The following is a 27,169-nucleotide window of genomic DNA, read 5'->3' as shown; positions in this document are numbered from 1 at the left end:
CTGCCCGCGCAGGGTGCTGCAGCTGGGGCTTCCTCCCTTATACCCCCTCTCCTCCTCCGGGTCTGCGGGTCTGCGCGTGTGTGAGCGCCCGGGTTTGGGGGTAAAACCTCCGGGGAGGGGGCACCCCGTCCCTGCTTGTCTCCTCCTCCCTCTACCCCTGTCGTCGCTGATGCATGTATTCCCGGGTTTCCCGGTCTTCTTACCCCTTGTTTGACACTGCCCCCCTCTCCGCCCCCGGTTGTGTCTCCTTTCCCAGATGCTCAAGGTGTCAGCCGTATTGTGTGTATATGCAGCCGCTTGGTGCAGTCAGGCTCTCGCCGCTGCGGCGGCGGTGGCTGCGGCCGGGGGGCGGTCGGACGGCGGTAATTTTCTGGACGATAAACAATGGCTCACCACGATCTCTCAGTATGACAAGGAAGTCGGACAGTGGAACAAATTCCGAGACGTAAGTGCTGCGCACCCCCATCCCCGGACGCAAGAGCGCGCTGCTCCCAGGCGGGGGCCGCGGCGGCTGCGGGCGGGTGGGCGGCGGGCTCGATTTTCCGAGCACCGGGGCGCGGGGAGCCCGGCGGCGCTCGGGGTGGGGGAAGTTGGCGGTGACGATGACCCCTCCCGGCTAGTGCTCGGGAGAGGCTGCTTGCTGGCTGCCCCGGAGTTCAGATCTCACCAGGTGCCCTCCTGCCTCCTCGCCTCCCGCGTACCTCCCCACCTCCCTCGGCCCCCAAAGGTTTCCAAAGTGCTGGCTCTACCTTCTCAACTTTTGAATGGTGTTTCTGGCAGTAGTAAACACGGCAGATGCGCCTTTGCGATGGATTGCCACTCAAGCAACTAGGATCGATCCCGTTACTAATGGTCCATTAAGGAATTTGAGGGAGGAGGGAGAAAGATGTAAGATTTCTAAATGCCGGCTCTCCCAGGGGTGGGAGGTGGTTTGGGCGCACCAGCGGGCAGAAGTTGAACTGCGCTTGATCCCATCAAATTGCTGATCAGATTTGTGCTCCTGCATTAACTTTAACACAGAGCATGTTTGTAACGCATTCGATACGGTTTTATTCCGGATTGCATCCCTGCCGGAAAATCCGCCCGGTGAGGGGGTCGTGGCGGGGGGACTTCCGTAGGGGGTGGCTCTGAAAGGGTTAAACTGTAGACTCCCTCGGGGTGTGTCCTCAAGGGTTATTAAGAACGAAGCAGGTGTTGAGACGTTTGTTTGCCTTGGAGTCGGCGGAGGCGACTTCCAGTCATTTTTCCCACCTGATCTGAATAGAGCCAGGGAAGAGCTGCCGGCCAGAGAAGCGCGGTTCACTTCCCAGCTCTCAACTTGGCTGTCCCAGCGAGGTGGCGGCCCGGGCACCTGATTACCGCCCCCACCCCCCAGGCCACCTTTTAAAACCCGAGAGGCCCGAGAGGAAGCGAGAGTGATTCACAGACACCCTGCCAACCTTTATGGTGACATTTGAGAGAATTTCTCGTGGAGTCCATCTGCACTGCCCTACGTAGACATGAGTTAACTTCTTTCATCAGCTCACACTGTCACGATTTGGGAAAATAAATGGAAGCTTAGATTAGTTTTCATCTTGGCTCCTCTATCCCCTGCACCCAACACCCCTCACATGAGTCAACTGAAGAGGCAAAACACGTAGCTCTTTCTGGCAGAGGGATTCCTGAAGAGACGCTGATTTTTACTTCAAAATTAGATGTAACTCATAGATACTAGGCATGGGTACAGGGGTGAAAAATGGTAATGATAATGATAATACTTAATGGAGGACTCTGTCTTACATGCTTTACGATCAAAGCTTCAAATCATTTTAGTGTTAACCAAAAATCCTTTACACATTTTTTTAAGTTTATGCTAATATTGAATACAATCAAAAAAACAAGCAAGCAAACGAGAAGAAATCCTGGAGAAGGATTTCTGCTTATCATATCCTCATTTGGAAAAAAAAAATATTGAAGATTTTGTCATTATTTAAACAGTGCTTCACATAATGACATTTTATTTATTGATGACTGCTTGAAAATCTTTTAAAATAAATGTTGGGCTTTCTTCCCCAAAATATATATTAAGCCTTCAATCCTCCTGTACTCTGACTTTATTCAAATTCCTTTATTGCATTTTTAAAGGCAACCAGTTATGCTTGAGCAGTTTGTAAGTGTGTTTGATTAAAACTATGGAGGCAAGGTGAGTTGCCTGAAATAATTAAATATTCCAGGAATCATTCATCCAGCTTATACAGACACAGAATAGATCATTTTATTGTTATAGTACTTTCAGTTATCCTTAGTTGATCTCTGGTGCAGGGCGGGGTGGGGGGGACCATTAAAAGTATATGTTAAATTTAAGTAAAGGATTTACTGAAATATTTTTAGCAAATCTGTTTTGAAGGACATGTAATAATGAAAATATAATAACTTATCTATTTAAAAATTATATCAGGTTTTAGCAGTACCACTTATTAAGATAATTATGTTTTTGTAAAGATAGCTTTTGGAGGGCATGGAGAAGATAAGTGTTATTTTTTTCCACCCTTTTAACCACCTGTTGCTTATTCTTAACATGACAAAATGTCTGGTGATAGTGTGACATCTCAACTCAGAATGCAGAATCTGTATTTAGACCATTCACCTCACTGCTAATGTACAGATTGTTTTTCCCTTCTTGGGAATCATTAGCTTTTTTTTTATTCTGTATTTTTTAAGATATTATTTTTTTTTTTTCATTTTCATCTGGAAGCCCAAGGTGATGAGGCATTGCTTGAAGTGTTTGCGCTGCATGAATCTACCCTTAAATGTTCTGCATCAGCATTGATATCTTAAGTAATGGATTTCAATACTTAGTTTATACAAAGACAAGGAAACAAAGATATCAATCTCTTCTTTTAGAAATAATTTAACTGAAGTACTTATGTCTACTTTTCTCTCCTAAAGACATAGTTAATTTTATTTACAAAAAGGTTAGAAATACCTAAGCATAACCAAGACTAGAATTAGCCTTTACTTTTCTTAAATAGTGTGACTATTTTACACAAGCAATATTATTTTACAAGTAATTCCTTAATGAAAGTTTAAACTATATCTTCTTTTCAATTATATTTGAAAACTATTTTGAATAATATTTGAAAATGCAATCCATCATTATATTTTAACTGAATGGTTTTAAGATAGATGTACTTTTTATATACTATATGCAATTTAAATATATAACTATATACTATGTATAATAAAGCTTTAGGAATCAGGATCATGGAAAGGAAGTATTATGTAAGAGTAGGTGAACATAGGAAATACTGCCATTGATGACTCATTTTCTCAATTTCCTCAATATAAATCACAGAGAAATAATTAAACCAAAGCCAAACTTAACACAGAAGAAACTTCAAATAATTCTGACCACTTTATACTAACAATGCTCTTTGAACAAAGTTTTGTTGCCCTTTAAAATGTACAGAATGTCAGTATATACACAGAAAACCTGTCCTTTTGCAAATTAGTATAAAAAGTCCTGTGGACATTCTAACTGCTACATCTTAGGAAAAATAAAATTTTAACTTAAAGATATAGAGAAGTCAACTCATTTAAAAGTAAGTATAGTAGATAGATCCAGAATGTTATGTTCAGAGTATAATTTTATGATTTTTTTTTAAAGATTTTATTTATTTATTTGACAGAGAGAAAGATCACAGGTAGGCAGAGAGGCAGGCAGAGAGAGAGGGGGAAACAGGCTCCCTGCTGAGCAGAGAGCCTGATGCGGGCCTCTATCCCAGGATCCTGAGATCATGACCTGAGCCGAAAGCAGAGGCTTAACCCACTGAGCCACCCAGGTGCCCCAAATTTTATGATTTTTAAAATAAAATAAACAAACAAAAAACTTTCAACAAGATATATTTAATAGATACACTGGTTACATTACATTTACTACCTTTTTAGTTCTGGTGAGCAGTGATAAAATCAAGAACACCAGATTCCCCAGTGGGACAATTGTGGGATACTACCTTTACCAAGAGCAGGTGTAAGGAATTCCTTCACTCCATTCTTACATGTATAAATGCCTATGAGGAGAATTGAAAATCTAGATCATTATAAGAAAAAAAGTGATTAGCTTCTGAATCAAGTGGTCTATATATTGCATATTTCAAATATTTGTGTTTTATAAGTCAATTCAATTATACCCTTAATCATGTAATAAATAAATATGGAATTTGGAAACCAATGAAGTAATTGATAATAAATGATATAATGCCTTTATCAATCTCAACTACTATGACTTCTCCGAAGTACATATTGTAATTAAAAATGCCAAAAAAAAGATACTGTATGTTGGAAGCAGTATAATAAAAGTGTACATGGCAATGATGGCCATGCTAATTTCAAATAACTCATGTAATAAAATCAGAACTGTACCCATCCGCTGACATTCAAATGCTTCTGATTAAATTTATTGTTCAATAAAAATACCTGGGAGTGGAGGTAGAGGGTGGGAGAAGGGATGAACAGGTACAGCACAGAAGATTTTTGGGGCAGTGAAAATACTCCGTGTGTTTGTATAATGCTTGATACATATCATTATACCTTCGCTCAAACCCATAGAAAATACATCCCAAGAATGAACTCTAAGGTAAACTATAGACTTTGAGTAATTATGAGGTTTCAGTGTAGATTCATCTACTGTAACAAATGGAGCACTCTGGTAGGGAACATTCCTAATGGGGAGTTTATGCTTTTATGGTGGCATGGGGTATACGGGAAATCTCTGTACCGTCCTCCCAATTTCTCTGTGAACCTAAACTCCTCTAAAAAAAGACTATTGGAGGGGCACCTGGGTGGCTCAGTGGGTTAAAGCCTCTGCCTTCAGCTCAGGTCATGATCTCAGGGTCCTGGGATCGAGCCCCACGTCGGGCTCTCTGCTCTGCCGGGAGCCTGCTTCCTCCTCTCTCTGCCGGTCTCTCTGCCTACTTGTGATTTGTGTCTATTAAATAAATAAATAAAAATCTTAAAAAAAAAAAAAAGACCATTGGAGAAAATCATAACCACAGCCTCATCATCTTACAAAATAGACAAATGACAACCTGGGGGTCATTTTGAACATTGTTTCAAGAGATGCTTGCCATTCTTCTTGCAAAACCCATAATCAACTTCAGTTTGCACTTATTCCTTAACTAATTTTTAATACCCTTTAGATATACTGAAAACAATTAAAAAAAAGTCTTATAATTTGACTTTTAAAAAATCAACCTTAAAGGGCATGTTAAGTGTTGTGAAAATGTAAAGTACAGACTTAGGCGTCTCAGCGGCCCTCAAATTAGAAGTTGAATTTTAAAATGCCTGATTTGGATATATTGGATAGTACGATAACCTTTCTTAACCTTTTTTTTTTCTTTTTATTTCCTTTTCTCATTTGAGTTGAGGTTTCATCTTAGTAGAGTATACAGATTTTTTGAGAGGTAAATGGCTGATGGGGGGGATATCTCCTGCCACTTAGGCTACAGAGGAGTAAAGCCCCCTGAGAGTCTATCAACTTTCACTGCTATTAGTTAGTAAATGAACAGTTGGTTTCTATGCCTACTGCAAGTAAAGTATTTCATTACTTTAAAAGGCATGGAGATTCAAACATAATCTTTAATACTTTCTCAGTACTTTCCTTAGATTTATGATGCACCCTGGTTGTATTACCTAAGCAGTCAGCATACCTTTAGCATGAGGGCTTCTCCTTTGTAGTACATTAAGAATAATTTTCTTACTTGAGATATAATTGACAAAATTGTAGATATTTAAGTTGTGCAGTGTGATGATTTCATATTCATATATATTATGAAGTGATTACCTTTAGGATGTGCTAATAGCAGGAAGGGAAATTTTACTACTTTACTTTTCAACAATATGTAAAAAATAATTATTAATAATTAGAGAAACTGAACAAATCAAACCACTATTCTCTCTGTTCAGGAACACTTTCTCAATAATGAATATCTAATTCTGATTTTGAAAAGTACATTTTTAGTGTTTCTTACCATGAAACAATATTTTGAACTGTGGTAACCATTACCTATATTTTATCATACTTGAGCACATAGGCTGTCCTTGGTAATTCTTCACAGTCAATCTGTTGCATTCCCACAAGTGTTTTTCCTTTCTTATTTTGATCTTTTTTTCTCCTTCGATCTATTGATGACTATGGGCCACACTATGCTTACAAATCCATGAAAGTGTGTATAGTGTATATAGTATATGTATTTGCAAATCAGACCCAGTAAAGACTGTAGCAGGTGATTTTTTTTTATATTTGACTAGTATTCATATTGTTTAAATCACTAGAGGACTCAATCAAGAAAGAGGCAATTGACTATAGAGAAGCAATAAGTAGTCTTTGAAGATTCTGGAGTGAGTGAGTTACTACAGCAGCAAAGGGTTAGCCCCATACAGTGGTCTAACCCCAATCTGTGACATCTGAGTCCTAGTTAAAGAAAGGTGTGGTACAACCTCCACTACCTATTTCTTAACCCACCCCCCCACCACCATGACCACCACTACCAAACTCACCAGTTAAGATTGATTTTGTCAAGTCAGATGTCACATGAGAAAAGCAGGTCAGAGAATGCCCACTCATCTACTCATTTCTGGGAAGGGACTGTCAGGTAGAACTGCTATCACATTGTCAGACCCCATCTGAATTGAGTACAAAATTTAGTCAATTTGCCTTGGGTTCATTCTAACAGATAGAAATTATAGGGAAGTACTTTTAACTCTCCAGCTCTCTTAACTTCTAGTGAATTATTAGGAAAGTATAACCAAATAGAATAAGAAGTAAATTACTTTGTGATATATATATATATATGATATGTATATATATATATATATATACATTTATATGCATGTATATATAGGTTTATGCATAAATATGTATGTATTATATATATATATATTTTGTATGTGTTTGTCTTCAAATAAGTAACAGATTAAATTATCAGGAAACCAAAGTGATATATCTCGTATTATAAAAATTGTTTACATGCTAATTAGAAAATAGGCACTCCCTCGGGGGCGCCTGAGTGGCTCAGTGGGTTAAGCCTCTGCCTTCGACTCAGGTCATGATCTCAGGGTCCTGGGATCAAGCCCTACATTGGACTCTCTGCTGAGCAGGGAGCCTGCTTCCCCCTCCCTCTCTGCCTGCCTCTCTGCCTACGTGTGATCTCTTTCTCTCTCTGTCAAATAAATAAACAAAAAATCTTAAAAAAATCTAAAAAAAAAAAAAAAAGAAAATAGGCACTCCCTCTAAAATGTTGTTAAGACATGTTTTGTTTTGTTTTGTTTTGTTTCTCCCTAGTTTAGCTTTCTGCATCTCACAAATGCAAGCATAATCTCCTTTGCTATTATATGTGTGGTCACCACATGCCTTTCTGGTTCTTAAGAGAAGTCAGCTTGCTTGTGATTACACACTTCAGCTTTTTACCTAATATACCAAAAGAACATCGTATATTGCTATGAAACATCTTTTTTCCTACTTTTACAATAAGACTACGGTAAGACTGCTTTCAGATCTCATGATTCTGACTCAGAATAACATTTTATATTCTTATGCAACTTTAGTTTTCATGATCTGGGCTAGAATTATTTTATTATATTATATTATATATAGATATAGATATATATATCTGAAATCAGGTCTGTGACTCTTTTATGCTATAAGTTCTTGGAGTATTTACTTGTATTTTCCCCACTTATGAAAATTCTTTCATTTTTTTTTTCTACTCGTTCTACCTCCCCTAGTTTACAGATTCTTCTCCTTATTAGATGCTGAACTCTTTACAGTTACAGATGGTAGTCTCTTCCCCCTCAAAAAACCTACAGTTCAGGGGTGCTAGGGTGCAGTTGGTTAAGCATCCAACCCTTGTTTTCTGCTCAGGATGTGATCTCAGAGTTGTGAGTTAAAGCCCTGTGTCATGCTTAGTGCTCAGTGTGGGGTCTGCTTGAGATTGTCTCCCTTTCCCTCCACCCCTCCCGTTCATGCTTTCCCAATAAGTAAGTAAATAAATAAATCTTAAAAAAAAAATCCTATAGTTCACCTAGCATTAGCACAGTGAAGGCTTAGAGTTAACATTGGAAAAATATTTAATAAATACAGGAACATTATATTTAATGTGTATTGCCATCTGCACAGTCATTAAGTAAAGGCTTTTAGAACTGTATTGCTTTTTATTGACCATTTCCATTTCTGACCACTGCCAGCCCAGTTCTGTAATGTAAATGAAAATTTAATTTTATATAAAATATAAGGTTTCAAGTACAAAACTGGTTTAGTCCATAAGTTTCAAAATGCACTAAAATGAAAGCACTGTGCCAAAACTGTCATGTTCAATTTTAGAGTGATAACAGTAGATGGGAATTATATGCATCTTGGCACTCCCTCTGCCAGTTCATCCGATTCTTTTCCTATAGTTTCTCTTTGACCACATAATTTTTTGCTCTAAGGTTTTTAAATATTTTTTGCTGCCTACTAAGTTATGTTAAAAACCAGTATCTTCCCCCTTTTTCAACCGCTGCACTTCATTTAATGGTTGTATGGCTGAATCCAGATATTTTACAGATAGTCCAGATTTATGTCTTTGACTTCTGCCTCACCTATAATTGCCAATGCATTAGTCAGAGATAGGTTAAGTTCTTGCAAAACGGGGGCTCTGAATCAACATGCCTGAATTAAGATAGAATTTTATTTCCCAACCAGGTGATGGTTGAAGTGAGCTTGTCAAAATGAACAGTCCAGATCTGAACTTCCAGGGTCACTCTATCAGTATTTTCTATCATCAATTGTCATTTCCTATCCAGCAGGAAAGATTGAAGAGAAGGTCAATGCACCTTACCCTAGAACTTACCAGGACGTTGTCACACATGACTTATGTGTGTATCTCACAGACCTCAACTCAGTGACATAGCTATACCTCGCTGAATGGGGGGCTATGGAATGTCATCTCTAATGGGAAAGAATTAACAGTAAAAGGAAGAAGGGAAAGCCAGACACGAGGAGGAAAATATTGGTAACAACTATGTCTGTTTCATTCATCTAAGTGCCTCTTGAAATTATTCCTTGTGCCCATGGATGGGGATTTTTGTCAATTCCCATTACTCGTTTGCCTTCCTTCTATCTTATTCCCTCCCTAAATTAAGATTATCCCTCTGTCCTCTGTTCAGAGTAGAGTTGGAACATCCAGTATCTAACGTTCTGGATGTAGAAGCTTGAGGGAGTAGTAGTTTGCTAATATCTAAGAGGAAATGTTGGAGGTCAGATCAAAGAAGAACACCCACATAGATTTTTAAGGACAGCCTCATCGAATGACAAGTCCTTTTTCTAGTGAAATCATTTAATATTATCTTCTGTGAAAACTTTTTTTTTTTTTAAAGTTATGGATATTTGGTCGTAGGTCCAGAGAGGAAATGTGATTGGTGGGAAGAAATTAGAATTTATTTATTGTTGGGACACTTGGGTAGCTCAGTGGGTTAAGTGTCTTTCTGGGATAGAGCCCCACATGTGGCTCTCTGCTCAGCGGGGAGTATGCTTCTCCCTCTCCCTCTTCCCCTCCCCCATGCTGCTCTTTCTTTCTCTGTCTCTCTGTCAAATAAATAAATCCAAAATAAATAAAATCTTAAAAAAAAAGAAAAAGAAATTACTTGTTGCTCACTTAGTTGAGAGAGAATACTCTCTATACAAGGTTTTTATTTCCTCTAATGTGGGAGCGTGGGGAAAGGCAAGTATGATTAAATACAAAGTACCTTTCCCTGAATAGTACTAGAAATGATGCCATTGCTGAATTCACACAGCAATTAGTCCTGGAAGCAAGGAAGATAATCTCTTTAGCATTAGTATCTCTGGGAGAGTTACAAGATGGTATACAAAGTAAGATTTGCCAGAAATGCCATAGAAGCTTTATGCTTTTGAGTTTGACTCTTTGTCTGGATCATAAGAAGAGATGGTGAATTGCACTGTTTTGTTAATTTTTTTTAAGAGATCTTTGAATACTTCCTCATACTTGCAAAATGAAAACTTTAGTATTCATTTTTCTTTCATGTATATATAGTCATGGTCCAATTATTTCAAAGTGATCACAAAATTTTTGCTTAATATTTTGCTCACACTTAGAATATCTTATCATTAAATTAATAATAACAATATAGCAAACAAATATACATGGTAGAAAGGTAAAGAGTCTTTATAAAACCATTTTGTCTCTGCAGTCATGTAATTTCTTCCAAAGGATGATATTTTCCTCAACATTCTTCCATTGGAAATTACCTGGGTCTTGATATCCCAACACAAGCTTCTTACTTTATCAAGGAAATAATGACCTTTGTCAGAAATAGTGTCTCCTACTTCTGAACATTTATAGCTGATTTGTCTATTCAGAATTCAGGTCTAATACACACTTTTATTTCCTCCTTTGTAAATAACACCGTGATATTTCATTGGTCCATTTAATAGGTTTAAAGGCAATCACTAATAAAATCTTTAGAATTTAAGTGAGGTAGACTTCTTTTTTTATGTATAGTCTATGTGCTTTGGATACTTCTAATCAGTATTATCCTTCTTATTGTAAAATAGAGATAACTCAATACAATTCCATATGTTTTCATGACTGCTTCACTAGAAACATCATTGATTTTAAAGTTATACTTTTTAAATATACAAAAGAAAATATGAAGTACCTTACCAATATAGCAATCTGTAATTTTGTTAGGTTCTGTTATTTAATAGTTTGGTTTACTAATGATATAAATTAGAAAAGGAACTTAAATTTAGTATATATGTGTATTTTCTACACATAATCAAATAGCAAGTAACAAATATGTAAGGATTTTTTTCCCCCATAACTTTCTTTTAAGTTCTTTATATTAATTTAAGACTTAACTATGTGCTAATATGTGTATTTTAGATAATTGTTTTGGGATTTTGTCAATAACATAATACCATATCTTTATCTATGTTTTCTGAACATACAAGGTAAAATAAACTACATTTAAACTTGGCTGGGTTATTTTTTATAATGGATATCCTCTATTTGTCTTGTTTTATTTTTGAAAACTAATCATCTGGGCTAATTATGTTGATATGAAAAATCTTTAATTATGTAATAATTAAAAATGTATGATATCTATACTTCTGTGTGTGTGTGTGTGTGTGTGTGTGTGTGTATCAACTAAAATGTCAAAATAATGTAGATGGGAAAAAAAAGATGCCAGGGAAATTAAAGGCTCATATTTATAAAAATAAACGCAAATTTATTATACACTTTTATTGGAAATAATTAGAATATTTTATTTAATGAATAGCTATTACTCTAATTAAATAGCTTTTAAAATAGTTTAAATGAATACATTTTTTTATACTTCATATGAATAAGCTACTTTAAAAGTTCTACTCATAAGTAGAGGGGGTGAAATGGTAAAAATGTACTCATTCAAAATATCAAAAGAGGCAAATATTTTAAATAAAATAAAAAAAAATATATAATATTAAGTAGTGACAGATTATTCCTTGTATAGATATTAATAATAGTGTAATAACAAGTACTTTCATAGAGTTTATCTAATGTCAGTAGTATTAAAAGTTTTTATGTATTAATTAGTAACAAACCTATAGGAAGGCCCAATTATTATCTCAGTATGTAGGCAAGGAAACTAAGGCCCAGGGTTAGACAGGTGTTATCAGCAGGATTCTCTCTAGTACTGGCATTTTGGCTTCACTCTCTTGTCCTTACATACTGCACTGTAACACTTCCTGGTCTGTAATACTGTTTTTTGGGTATCTATTATATGTCAGACAATTTAAATATATCATCCCATTTAGTATAATCTTTAAAAAGTATTTTAGTTTTGGGACACCTGGGGGTTTAGTGGGTTAAGGCCTCTGCCTTCGGCTTGGGTCATGATCTCAGGGTCGTGGGATAGAGCCCCGCATTGGGCTCTCTGCTTAGCGGGGAGCCTGCTTCCTCATCTCTCTCTGCCTGTCTCTCTGCCTGCTTGTGATCTCTCTCTGTCACATAAGTAAATAAAAATTTAAAAAAATAAATAAAAAGTATTTAAGTTTTAATGGTAGTAAAAAAGACATGCTGTAATGTTTACCATAACCAGTTTTAAGTACATAATTCAGTAGTGTTAAGTATATCCACACCATTGTGTAACCAGTGTCTAGAACTTTTTCATCTTGCAAAACTGAAACTCTACCCATTAAACAACAATTCCCCATTTTCCCCTCACCCAGCCCCTGGCAATTACCATATCATTTTCTGTATCTATTAATATGACTACTTTAGGTATCTCATATAGATGGAATCATACAGTATTTGTCCTTTTGTGACTGGTTTATTTCACTTAGCATAATACTCTCAAAGTTCATCCATGTTGTTGCAAATGACACGATTTTCTTCCTTCTTATGGCTGAATAATATTCCATTGTGTGGACAGACCACGTTTCTTTATGCTTTCATCTATTGATGAGCACTTGGATTGTTCCCACATCTTGGGTATCGTGAAAAAGGCTGCTATGAGCGTGAGTGTGTAAATATCTCTTCAAGATCCTGCTTTCAATTTTTTGGAAATATACTTAGAATTGTGATTGCAGGATCATATGGTAATTCTATCCTTAAATTTTTTAAGAACTGCCCATCTTTCAATTGAGTTTTTTTAGTATAGTATTTTAATAACATAAAAGTAGAGATTATTAATCTCCTCTTGTAAATGGGATAGGCTAGCTTCAATAAACTTAATTAATCTGACCAAGATTAGTGAGAGTTGGACCCACTTTCTCTAGCTCTGAAGATCATGTTTGTATGTTTGTTTATTCTTATTTTTAACAGCTGGGTGCTTTGAATGAGTCATCATGAACAGCTCAAACTGTTTCTCTCTCTTTTGAAATGTTATATTTGGTTCTTTTAAATGATCACACTAACTGTATGTTAATTTCTGCTGGACCAATACATTGATAATGATTTGGAATTTTTATTACAGTTATTGAAGGAGCATCACTTATACGAGATGACAATGATTTCACTATAATTTGATAATTGTATCTTGAAGCTACAATAGAAAACTTCTCGTAGCCTGCCTTTACATTAGTTTTTAAAGTAAATCATTATTAGTGAATGAAAAGCCAGTATTTGCATTGTACCTTATATTGTTCAAAGAATAGTTTTTATCCCTAGAGGCGTACTCCGTATGACAGTTGCACACAGTTGGCAGTTTTAGTAGTGATTCTTTGGATATCACAATGAAATTCTGAATATCTCAGGTAGGCGGGAGTGGCTGTTAAAGGGACTACTAATTGTTTTTACAATAGGCGTTATTTGGCTTAGAAATACAACTACAGTATCTTTGGAAACTGTGAGGTGTCATTGTGTTTAACTTCAACCCCCCTACAGTTGTGGATTTATTTTCAATGCGGATAAAAGTGGAAAAGGAAAAGGTTTTTTCTTACAATTAAATACCAGGAATTCACAAATTATTATCATATATAAACAAGTGTAATCAGTGTTGAATGGGTGCTGAGGCAACCTACCAATTTCTGTCCATAGTAGATCACTCATTTTTCTTTCTTTCTTTTTTTTTTTTTTCAAAGATTTTATTTATTTATTAGAGAGAGAGAGTGGGCAAAAGAACACAAGCTGGTGGGGGCAGGCAGAGGGACAGAGAGAGATAAGCAGGCTCCCCGCTGATAAGGGAGCCCCATGTGGAGCTCCATTCTAGGACTCTGGGATCATGACCTGAGCCTAAGGCAGACACTTACTTAACCGACTGAGCCACCCAGGTGTCCTGATCCCTCATTTTTCTATGTGTTCTATGTTGAATTTCAAAGACTGTTGTAATTCTATTGACTTAAAAGGAAATGAAATTGAATCGTAACATAAAATACGTTATCGTGTTTCTAGCTTTTAAAATAATTTTCTTGTTCACATATATTCTGGAGACTTTTCCATCTAGAACTTCATTAAAGTTATTAAGTATGAACCATTTCACTGAAAGCAGATTCTCTGTTTTTAGAGTTTTGTAGCAAGATTAATTAGCTGCTAGACTGAAGAAAATATGGAGTGAATAAAATTCAAAGATTTCTGTGTTTTGTACTGATTGAAGTCAATTAATAATGAGCTTATTTGATGCTAGATTTTATACTAAATATTTATATGAAACAAGTTGTTCTATGACATATTCTCTGATAAAAATGAAAATAAATTTATATGATCAATTTTGGAATGTGTTGAATGTTCTAGATAATTCTGTACATTTTTTGTTCTTAGCATAAGGAAAGAGCCCACTGTTTAGTAGGATTGAAAGAAGGAGAGACACTAAAAATGCAACAACTTAATCTAATTGTGTCTCCAAATATATAAAACATTACAGGGCATTATCTTCCTGAATACACTAGAATGCTTACTAGCTAGAGCTCCTAAATATAGTAATTTGATAGTCCCTTCATCACAGCTCTCTTTTACTTTTCTATCATCAGGCAACTTTGTGACTTTCAAAATATTTACATAGGGTACTCTAGGCAGGATACTTTGAAATATGAGCTTGCTAATTGCTTTGGCACATGGTATTAGCATCTGCTGAAGAACCAGTTTTAGAATATCAAGAGAATATTTATAGGCTTTTCATGGCATACAGTATAGTATGAAATTATAGGCAACCTCCTAGTCTTCCAGTAAGACTGTTTAAGGTGCCCTTGGCAACATCTGATATTCTCCACAAATGTCCCTGAGGCAGTCAGATTCATCTAAACGAACATTCCTTGAGGCAAAACTTTTCTAGAACATTGTTATCGACAAACATTAGGCTAGTATCACCTAAGAAAATTTTCTTTGACATGAAATACAGTTTCTTGGAGTTGAGTTGTTATATGCTTTATGGTTTTAAAGAACTATTGTACTTATTGAAACTGTGAATTAAGGCACACTTCACACTGCTAACTGAGGAAGTACTTGATTGGAAGCTCTGAAATTTGGATGTAACCTTAGGCGAAGTAGTGTTTTTACATAGATCAACACATTTTAGTATATTTTTCCCTGACTTCCTTATTGATTAAACATGCCAACTTTGCTGACTAATGTTATTGTCATTTAAAGTTATTTGTTTCAGAATTTATAGGTGTTTTGTTTTTGTTTTGTTTTGTTTATTTCACACATTTTCTCAAGGAAACTTTTTTGTTTTTTAAATGTGGGAAAATTGCCAATGGAAAATAACATGTTTAATTCAAGTAGCAAATTAGTAGTAAAGAGAGGGGAAAATACCTTACCTCATTTGGGGGGAATAAGACATATTTGAAGAAGAATTTAATTTTCAGTGTCTGCCATGTATCAAGTTTTGAATATCATTGAAAACGACAGCAGTTTGTAGGTCAGTGAATGAGATCTGGAAATCTAATTTCAGAACTGCTTTGTTTGCTCTGAATAGCAGAAAGCCACCTGGCTTTTGCTGCCCAGAGTCTTGTGTTTATTCTTAGAGTGAGTTTTCCTTTACTTACATGTGCTCTTTGCTCTGAGGTGTGGATTTGGGAGACCATGAAAGGAAGCTTACCATCAGTGTCAAGGTGACAAAAGTACCTCTGATGCTACTCTTGGTACCCCTGGTACCAAGATGAGAATTAATGTAAAACATCAAACATCATCCAAGGCAGAATTAATGTCCCTGGGGGCCTGGGACAGTTATTTTGCTGTTCACACACCTTATTTTTTGAGTTAAAAGCAATTTGCTGACTTCTAATTGGTCTGCCTGTATGTCCTTGAATGTCTTTCAAGTTTCTTTACTCTATAGCCTGTCATCTTGGACTCCAAAAATAAGTTCTTTGTGAACAGTCTTGTAAGTAGTTGGTAGTTTTAGGATTGGATAATCTTAGGTATAATTAAATCATGTTTGTTTTTAATTCTACTTGAATAAGTAATTTAATGTTTACTTTTTGTTTTTGAACTAGATTGTGATGTTTCTGATTTGTATTAGTGGTTGAACAAAAAGCCTTCTTTATTGTATTTTGTGAGTTTAACTTTTTATTTTAACTTGAATGAAACAATAAATTTAAATAACTGTCTCCTAGATGGCATGATAAGAATTCCACAGTTTAATTTTTACAGTGACATAGCAATATTGGTATCACATGAAACTATCCAGTATGTGAAAATATCTAAGATTGATTTTTGAAATGGACATAAATTGTATTTTCATTACTAAGTCTCTTTCTTAAATAGATATTAGCTAAATTACATAGAAACCAAAATAAGCTGTATAAAGAACATATGATAGAATTATGTATGTTATACAAATTTGAAGTAGCATATTTTCCAAGTTTTTGTATTTTAATATATTATAATTTTTAAAAGATTTTATTTATTTAATATATTTATTTATTAGGAGACAGAGAAAGTGAGAGAGAGCACAACTGGGGAGGAGAGGGAGAAGTAAGCTCCTGCTGAACAGGGAGCCCAATGCAGGGCTTCATCCCAGGACCTGGGATCATGACCTGAACTGAAGGCAGATGCTTAACTGATCGAACCACCCAGTGCCCCAAAATATTATAATTTTAACTGAAATAATATTGTATATAAAATTGACCAACTAGATAAGGAGATTCAGATTCTTTTTAATGAACTTTTCCTTTTTGAATTAAAATGCATTAATAAAAGGTAATTAAAATAGCAAATAAATTCCATTTCACATTGTTTTACAAATAGATGTTTTTTAAACAAAAACTTTGGAATAATGGGATATTTGGAATAAGGCAATAATTAGAATAAAGCAGTTTGTATATGTATATTAGTTTGGGATAGATATTTACCTCTATGCTGTGATGTTTATTATATTTATTTTAAGACTATCTGTAATATTATTGTTTGATATTAGGGTTTACTTCTGCAACATAATTAATAAAGTGTTTCTACAGTTATTAAGCCATTTTTCTGAAGCTAGTTCTCTGGACCAAAAAGGACAGCCATGACCATTTTCCCAGAAAATGTTCAGATATGCGCAAATTTACATACAACATTCAAGTCATTCATGATTCTCTGTGATTATTTATAACATAGATATGGGTGAGTTGTGTAATAGAGTCATTTCTACAGAACTTATGACAATCTTAAATCTGTGCAAAGATTTTTTTTTTTAATGCTCTTGTGGTTAAAGGAAATGTTTTATTGAAGGTATCTTGGTGTTTCCCTCCCAACTGTTCCCTAACAAATCACATTTAAGTCCTATCAAGGTCTTCTCTGCAGTACTTTTCAGATCCACTGATTTACTCAAATTCAGTCTTCCTTGGCTCAAATCATTCTCTCACTTAGGCTAGTCTTGTATAGGACTTTCATGTTTTCAGGTTTTTCCTTGCCTGTAGCATTTAAAGCCTCATTGATAAATGAATTTCCCCCACATTAAAGCTCTGATTTTTTTGCTTCTATGTTCAAAAACTTCCATTCATCCTTTCATTTATTACAGAGTAGGACTGTGTATAACTACAACTATAAATTACCCTTCAAAAATTTGTTAATAGAATTATCCTCTGTGAGATAAACTCTGGAATTTCTACATAAGGGATCACTTCATACATTAGTATAGTCATCTTGGAGGGAGAGGATGTGAGTCCTAAGTCTGTTAGAGTTATTGTAAGTTGTTTGAATATCGTAAAACACACTTGGATGAAGCTTGTTCATTAGGGGTCTAAAATCAGATCGAAAAAAATAATTCACATAGGCAAGCTTTGGCCATGCTCAAGAGAGAGACAACAGTCACTTTAAAGGTTAAACTTTAAAGGTTGATCTAATGTTCTGTAACATTTGGATGACAAAAAAAAAAAAAACAAAAACCAAAAAAAAAAACCCTGTCTTTGATTCCATGCTCACCTAGCAAACTTCTGATTTTAATGTAGCTCAGCCTCAGGGAGAGAATGTACCAGTCATGCTGACACGTGTTTTCTGCTGACAGAACCAGGTTTCTGAGGTGTCAGGGCTGAAGGCCAGATCCTGGATGGTGTTAAATTCATCAGGTAATATCACAGTGTGAGGTCTTTGGGAAGTAGCCTGAATCTTCCTGGTAACAGACAGGTCTTGCCAGGAGCTTTCTACTTAAATGTCAGTACCAGATAAAAATCCCCCTCCACCAAAATTCCTATTCTCGAATCCAAAAGCCCTTCATGTCCTTCCTATGAATCATATTTTACTTTCTCCTCTTTATTTTCTCTTTCATGTACTTTTCACACTAGTCAAGTTGAGTCATGACCCGTTTTCCTGCTACCTCTTCCCCTTTCTGTGCGGATTTCTCACGAGCTGTGCATCTGGAATGGAAGTCCCTTGCCTGGTTATTTATCTCTTTCCTAATATTTCTCATTTTCCATGGCCCAGTTTATATTTTCTTTTCTCCTAATCTCTTCTGTGATTTCCACAATCAAACGTAATCTTTCTCTTTCCTTAACACCTGGGACACTTAGAGAGACAGAGTTGGCCGTGTAGGGAGAGTCATGCATCCTAAGAGGTCTGTGTCTTGCACTCCAGGAGTATAGGAGGAATATTCATAAAACAAGTTACTATGTAGCTGAGTGAATGAGAATGTTATTGATTCTCTTGAGATCAACTATAGGAGTTAATATAGATATCAAAACCCAGGTTAGTACTATTAGTTGATATCACCACATTTTACTTTTTTTCCTACAGTTTTCTTGAATATGTCACTTATGGATCCTGTGCTCATTCCCAGTTTCTAGACAGTCTTTCTTAGATATGTGATTTCTATATTTAAGCTTTCATTTATTTTATAAGAACAGTGTTGATTTTTACCATGAATTTTGAACTATAGTTTAATAAAAAAAAGAGAAAGAACATTAACAAGGGTTTGCCCTGTCATATATGACATATTTTTGCTCTGCCAAGCAACCAACTCCTGATCTATAATTACTATGAAAATGTCAACAGTAGGCTGCTGTTGTTGTCACAAAAATTAGCCACCTCACAGTAAGCTTTCAAAGTAGGAAAAGGAATTTCCCTGTCTGTTTTTGTCTAAACTCAAACTTTCTAAAAATGAGAATCCTAAAGAAACACTGGTAAACTGCCCTTAAGACTCAAATGATGGATTCACTTGCTGTAGGTAATATTATATAAGAGGGAAATATAGAGAGATATATTTTCTCTGGAAGAGCATCTGTTGAAAGGAAAGTTCCTAACCTGATTTTATAGTAAAAATGCAATGTTAAGAACAACCATTTAGAAAACACCTATTGAAAAGATACAAATGCTCTGGGATAGACTATGTAACCTGATGTTTTATTTTGTGAATTAAGAACAAAAATGTTAGTACCTCAAATAAAATTTAAATTACAATTTCTTACCTAAATTTTTCTTCTTTTTTACTTGAAATCTTACAATGCTAGCAATATGCATTCAATTTGGGAGAATCTAAAATACCAATGAAAGACTTACAACCTGTAACATAGATTAAAGTTACTTAACAAAGATAAAGATAATAACTATGGTTTGTGGATATTTTATATTTTAAACTATGTAAAAACAGTAATGATAACAAATACCAAGAATTATAATCACTACGTATTGAGTGGTTTTACTGTTACGCTTGCTATTTTCTTAAAGTAGTCTCTTAATTTACATCTTGGAAGATACTCTGAACCAACTCTCAGGGAGGCAGCATGTATCCCCTTAAAATTGAAAACAGAAATAAGGCCTTTGGACATGATCTGAAATCAAGTCGTGCTCTAATTGCTGGAATATTGCATTGCATGTTATAGTGTAGTAGTATAGGATTAAAGTGTTTTATTATTATTATAATAAAAATTCGAAGTATTTGAATCATGCAGTCTTTGGCAGTGCAATAGATGAACGAATGCATGTGATGGAATGTCATCTTGAAGTTTATAATTTTTATCATAACTATTTTTAATAACATTATGATAGTTTATATGTAATGCTCTTTGTTAAAATTTTTGAAGAGTTAAGGACTAAGTACTTTACTTCTTAGATTTCAGAATCTGAGGCTTATAATTGAAGGTAGTTGAATTTAGTTACATTGAAACCATAATGTTTTGATGTATCATTGTGTTGGTTCACAGCCTTGAGAGTTCTTCCTGCTGAAATTCAAAACTGGCCCTGCACTGGCAGGACAAGGAGATTCTTAAGAAAAAGGCAGCCCACTCCAAATTGGTATGTGGCAGGTTTAAGAGGAGAGGGGCTTACTTATGAGGCTTGTTGCTGGACCCCAAGACAAGTAGATTTCTGTATCTGTCTGCCAGAATCTGAAAAGCCAATTTCACAGAAACAGAAAGTCGAATGGTGGTGGCCAGCGGCTGGGGACCGGGAAATGGGCTGGTGTAGGTCAAAACGTACAAACCATTTTAAGAATGAGTTCTGAGGATGTACGGTACAGCATGATGCCTGTAGTTAATAATAGGGTATTGTTTACTTAAAAGCGGCTGAGACTAGATCTTAAGCATTCTCAGAACAACAACAGAAAAACGTTAACTATGTAGATTGATATGTGTTAATTATCCTGATCTTGGTAATCATTCCACAATGTATATGTGTATCAAATCATAGTGTTGTGCACATTAAATACATACATTATATTTGTCAATTTTCTCCAATTACTCTTTGATAAGGTTTAAAAGAAAAGGGAGGGGAAAACGTTTATGCCTTAACTGGGTTCAGTGGTGTGCATGGTCCAAAGGTTCTCAACAACACATTATTCTCTCCAGGCTGCATCCTTGAATTGGCTCTTAGTGTGGGAATAGTTGATACAATGTACATTCTAAAAACAGGGGAGAAGGTAAAGAACCTTTGATGTCCTGGTCCAGCTCTTAGTTCATCTGGTTGTCATGTCTTTTCAATGACCTCCTCCAACAAATTCACACTGAAATTGATCATTGGGGAAAGGAGATTTCTATTTTCTTCATTATATTTAAATGAGTAGTTCTGACAACAGTATTTATGTTTCAGACCAGAGCTCTGATTTCTAATTTAGTGTTAAACAGCAGTTGATAGTAGTGGAAAAAAAAAAACAGGACATAGAATTAAAAAAAAAAATCTTGCCAAATATTTAAGTTTTCTACATTTTTTTAAGTTACTTTTACGACATCACTTAGAACATGTGTTTAGGACATATGTTTTAAGGTTATCATTAATGCAGATAAATGACATGCAGAGAATGGAGTAAATACTTAAAAGTATCTTCATATAGACAGGATAAAAGATTTAAGAATGATTCCAATGTTTGAAACATCTTTGAATATTGTACACCTATAATATGGCAATATCATAGTAATTTTAAATGCCATCTAACAAAATTTTGTTACATAAAAATAATCAAATTATAATCAGAAAAGAAGCAAATTAAAAAGTTTGGAATCTAACTATTGCTCAGGAAAAAAGAAATAAGATAGATTTCATACTATTTTAAAGGTATCAGACATGATGGCAAAATAATAGAAAAGTGAACATTTTAGTTAGGTATCATTTTTTTCCTATATGAAAATACTGAACAACTTCTTTTCCCATATGCCTTTAATCTTGATTAAATAAAGCCAGGATATGTAAGGTTAAAGGTAGTTGTTTATTACTATTGTTATATTGTTAATAGATACAAATAATTGGTTACAACAAAGTAATTGGCTGCTTATTTTTTTTATTTTTTTTAAAGATTTTGTTTATTTATTTGACAGAGAGAGAGACAGTGAGAGATGGAACACAAGCAGGGAGAGTGGGAGAGCGAAAAGCAGGCTTCCTGCTGAGCAGGGATTCTGACTTGGGGCTTTATCCCAGGACCCTGGGACCATGACCTGAGCCAAAGGCAGAAGCTTCACGACTGAGCCACCCAGGTGCCCCTGGCTATTTGTTTTTTATTTTATTTTATTTTTTATAGATTTTATTTATTTGTTGGACAGACAGAGAGAGATCACAGGTAGGCAGAGAGGCAGGCAGAGAGAGAGGGGGAAGCAGGCTTTCTGCTCAGGGCCTTGATCCCAGAACCCTGAGACCATGACCCAAACCAAGGCTTAACCCACTGAGCAACCCAGGTGCCCTGGCTGTTTATTTTTAATTTGAGTTATTTTGGAATTTTACAGGTGGTCCTGCTTTCCCTTTTCTGCACCTCGTTATGACTCAGTGTCACATTGAATGACATCCGTCTTTGCACAAACATAGGATGAAATTACACATCTAAAAAGCTCATTTTATCCCAAGAGGAAAAAAAGTAAAAATAAAAATTCACTTCTATTAGTGGCTGAATTTATTTCAAAAAGCTACAGATGAAGGGCAGAGCTATTTCCCTAGCATGGAACTAAGAGCCACAGGAGCAACGTTGCCATTTACTACGTTACCACTGAGCATAGGTTGATAACCATGCCATCTATGCAAAACCGAAATGATTCAAGCACAGGCTGCTGAGAGTGCTAAGATTCCTGTAAGTGAATGCCTGGAGGTTACGTGTAGGTCATACTTCAGCATTGTCATTCTCAGGCAGTGGTAGTGGCCAAACCAGACATTTTAAGGTAGTTCTTAAATTCATTCTAAGATAGTTTGTAAATTCATAGTACTTGGATTTGTTTTGCATTTTGTCATACATCTTGAAAAAAAAGTTACCTCAATTTTTTAAAAATACCTCTTGTGACAGCTTGTGACAACATTTCTAGGACCTTAGATTATAAGATTTCTTTCTAGTGGCGTTATGGAAACATTGAAACAATTGTGTTGTATCAATTAAAATGATTGTACCTGGATTTTGAATTGAATAAGGTTTCTGTTCTGTACTGTAATCCGTCTGAAGAAATGCGACCCTTGTTGTTGAGTCTCTGATCAAAATGAAATAGTTTACTAACTGAAGCAAAGGAATAGAAGAAAATATAACTTGAGTTAAAATCATTAACATTTTTCTTGGATCCAGATCTTTATCTGTAGTTGAAAGGCAAAAGAATGAATCTTTTGTTTTATTTTTTTAAAAGATTTTATTTATTCATTTGAGAGAGAGAGAGAGAGAAAGAGATAGCAACAGAGCACAAGTGGGGAGGAAAAGGAGAAGCAGGCTCCTGGCCGAGCATGGAGCTGGACGCAGGGCTAGATCCCAGCACCCTGGGATCATGACCTGAGCTGAAGGCAGAGGCTTAACTGCCTGAATGACTCAGGCATCCTAAGAATAAATCTTAAAAAAAAAAAAAAAGTCAAATAGAGAACAGCAAATAAGAAGTACTCTATTTACTAAATTCTAACTGTGAACATTTGCTAACTTTTAGAAAGACATTCCTGAAACTAAAATGAATTTTTAAATAGGTGTTCAGGTTTAATATAGCAATGGTTTTTTGTTTCATTTTTGTTTCAAAAAACTTTTTTTCAAATAAATAGAAAGGTAGGAACAATCCTAATATGACTTAAACAAAGAGACAATGTTCAATCTATCTTAACTGTGTACAAAGCTGGTTTGATTAACTGTACTAAATTCCTGTTAAGATTTATAGTTAAACCTCTATTCATTAATTCTCCATTAAGAGACCATTCAAATAAGTAAAAAAAAAAAAAAAAAAAAAAAAAAGCAGTATATATACTTGGTCTTTGACATACTCTAAGACAATATTAGCAATTGGCTCATTAGATTACATGGACAAATATTTGCAATTTATTTGAAGAAAGACAATTTGAAATTAGCTATCTCATCTAGGGAAAACAGAGTTGTTCTCATTTCCTCAGATCATTACCTATTTTAAGTGAAGAGATAATCAACATTAGAAAGTAAAGTGTCTCTCTTACTAGAGGGTTATGCATGAAAGCTGGATGATTCTTGGGCACTTCTTGGACTACAGATAATACTTTGTGTGTGTGTGTGTGTAGCTGAGTTTATAAAAATGAGAACTAATCTATAAGAAAAAGTAGAGTTTATTTTGTGCTATTTTCTGAAATACTGATGAAACATGAATGAGCCTATTTAGAGATGCCTAGATTCTATTATTCAGAGCTTCCTATGGATATGGGCACCTGTTTCTGAAAGTTCTTCTGAAGTTCTGTGTTAACACCTTAGGACAATCAAAGCCTTGATCTGACTGATTGCTGCTCTGAATACATTCAACCAAAATCAAGTTAGAAAATGCTTCAATACACCATAACAGCAAGGACCTTATTATAGTCCATAAACATAGTGGAAATGTCACTTATTTAGTTCAATATGACATAATCTTGCTGTTGAATATTGTGAGGTTAAGTCTAGCTGCCGTAATGCATGTATTATAGGATTACTGTCATTTTGCAGCCAGACTCCCTGAGATTGAACCCTGACTTTACCACTTACCGCTAGATTAGTTTGACCTCTGAATCTGCTACTTACTGCTAAGTGACCCTGGACAAATTATCTTCTGTCCACATTTTCTGGCTCTGTAAAAGGGAGATGATATTAACCTCATGCATGCTGTTGTATTGGAAGGTTATATATTGTTATGTAGAAATTCTTAGTTCACACTGGCATATGTTAAGTACGTGATACATATTAATTATAATTATTTCTATTGTCAACAATGCCTTGTTATTTTGGTTTAAAATTTAAGTTGAACCCTTAAGAAAAATTATTCAATGTTCAACAACTGAACCTACATTTTGATTAAGCACTTTGTCTAAAATGTGTAGGATTTGGAATTTTCCAACAAATCACAGACATCTATTCAGTAACACAAATTTTATCAGATATTAAGAGCAAAAATATGTATAAATTAAAAGCACTTTGCACTTACCTATATGCCCTAGAGATAATCACTAACATTTGTAAGACTCAGCTAGCTAGAAGATGAGAAGGATATTTTCTCTTTCAGAAAATCAGGATTATTATAAATATCAAATGATCAAATACACAGGCAAACCTTTTGGAAAATAATAAATTGCTAAACCATGGTATCATTTCAAAGACACTCTTCTTCCATTTATAAATTTGTCTCTTTCCTAAATATGCACATTTACTTTTTAATATTTATAAAATTTGTAATAATCATTGAGACTAAAAATAAAACAATGAGGAAAAGACTGCTTTGTTTTTAAATGATTATGTGTGCCATTTTTAGCCTTCCACCCAAGTCATGTCATCTCCTCCCTAAAGAATCTTTGGACTAGTTGAAGAGATTGACATGTTGAAGAATGATTAGAAGGTATTGTGACAAGGAAAGTAAGATAAGCACATGCAAATTACATCTGTAGATGTAGGTGATTCAATAAAACCCTCAGAGAGTTCATGACACTTAATCTGGGTTTTGATGGATTAATAGAGTTTGCCATTTGGACAAGTGGAAGAAAGCATATGGAATAGGGATCTGTATGCACAAAGCTATGGAGGTATGAAAGGGCACAGCAGGTGCCATAACTATAAGAAATTAAGCATGGCATAAATAAAGAGTGAATGATGGAATGAGGGAATCATGGAAGATGGGACTAGACTGAAAGGTATTTCTAAAACCTGCTAGACAGATTGTCCTTTATAGACCGTGGAGGCTTCCTACAGTTACCACTTAGCTGTGGTTGCTTGGCTGATTCTGATGGGTGTCCACAGGGTCAGAGTAAAACCTTTGCAGATCTTAATTCCTGAATGGCCTCCATTATTTCCCCGTATGCAATTAACAGTAAAAATGAGAGTGTAGAATTAGTATAAAGAATTTCAGTGAAGTTCTGCCTCCCCCCATGATATCTGCTTTGATTTAATTCTTTCTGAAAAATTAAAAATGCAGAAATTTTTAACTTTTTTATTTTTTAATTTTTATTGTGTTGATACCTCTAGTTTCCTAGGTTGTAAAGTGCATGGTTTATCTCAGGTAATAAATTATTAGTATTTCATGTAATGGCTTGTGGATGCATTCACATCTTATAGCCTGCCTACTTAGTGAGAATGAAGACTGGTATGATTTTGTATCCCAAACTGGGGAATAAGAAATCCCTAAAAAAGAGGGAGAAAAAAGGGAATATTTTGATCATAAGGACTTACATAGATGTGGAAGTTTTCCTTCTAGCCTCCAAGCACAGAAAACACAATTTAATTGCCACACTATATCAGATTGCTAACTTATAAATGTTTGCATTAAGTTTCTTGGAAATAACATTTTTTTCTTTAAAATTCTTATGCGTCTTGAGTTCCGTTCCAGTACAAATGACAAACACTGTTCATCCATCAAAACCCAGATTAAGTATCATAAATCAATCACTGTTTCAATTTAAAAATAATATTTTCAAATACCTACTGCTTGGAAAATGAATGTGTTTAGAAAGAAACTGCTACTTCTCCAGTGACAATGAACAGCCTACAGCGGGTCACCCAATACATGGACTTCCGCCTGGTGAGCAAAGAGTTAACCAAAGCTAATTTGACTTTCTCTTTATTGAAACGAAATTGCTGATGAACTTCTGGTTTCAGTTGTGGCTGTAATAGTCTTTTTACAGCAAATGAGAGAGAATAATCTGAATCTAACACTTTTGTCCTTCCAGTGTTATTGGTATGTTAAAATGTCAAAGGAGAAATTCAGCTGCTAGTGACTCATATGCAGACTACAAATGAATATTAACTAGTGTATATAATTTTAGAAAATTGTAATGTATAGGCTGTTGTGTTTAATGTTTCAAGCTTTTAATACATCTTCCTTGTTAGGATACTGTTTTAGATTCTTATTTCTTATAATTACTATAGGAAAAGAAAATTTCCTGGCAAAATATCAATAACGTAATCACTATTCATTTTAATAGGTAAAGTTATGCTAAACTTACAGAACTATTTTATCATATTTTCAAAAAGATCTAAATTGTCATTTGACTTACAAGCATGAAGTAATAAATATATCTTTCCATTTCCAAAAATGTGCTTAGTTCAAAAAGGTGTAAGAAGAAAAAAGAAAAGAATACATAAATTCCAGATACATTTGGAAAATAAAGTTCAGAATTATTTGCCCAAAGTAACTTACCTGGTAACCTGTCTGACTCTCAGGCCCAAAATCTTAGTCACTGTTCTCTGCTGACTTCTCAAAATAGGTTGAATTTCCCGAAAAGTAAATGACTGTAGTCTCTAACCATTTAGAATGAAATAATAGCTCCAAAATAAAACACCTACATTTCCCATTATGCCTGCTCATAGAAAGGAATAACTCTAAATATAACAGCAGACTACCAACAGTTGAAAAAAATTGTTACCTCTGTTGCTACATTTT

At 35.0% G+C, this 27,169-nt stretch overlaps 1 protein-coding gene across 4 annotated transcripts in view; it reads left to right on the top strand.

Annotated features, from left to right (window-relative positions):
- Window positions 1–256: 256 nt before the first annotated feature.
- Window positions 257–27,169, top strand: part of LOC111156516 (SPARC/osteonectin, cwcv and kazal like domains proteoglycan 3) — a 476,005-nt gene continuing 449,092 nt past the window's right edge. For all 4 annotated transcript variants that reach the window (XM_022517490.1, XM_022517482.1, XM_022517474.1 and 1 more), the window contains exon 1: window positions 257–445. In XM_022517490.1, the coding sequence (XP_022373198.1) occupies window positions 257–445 (189 nt within the window). The remainder of the gene's footprint in view (window positions 446–27,169) is intronic.

This window comes from Enhydra lutris, unplaced genomic scaffold (assembly GCF_002288905.1).
Source record: "Enhydra lutris kenyoni isolate GAN:26980312 unplaced genomic scaffold, ASM228890v2 scaffoldscaffold3, whole genome shotgun sequence".
Classification (NCBI taxonomy): domain Eukaryota; kingdom Metazoa; phylum Chordata; class Mammalia; order Carnivora; family Mustelidae; genus Enhydra; species Enhydra lutris.
Note: the sequence above shows the minus strand (reverse complement) of the source record. Positions and strands in the feature narration are given on the sequence as shown.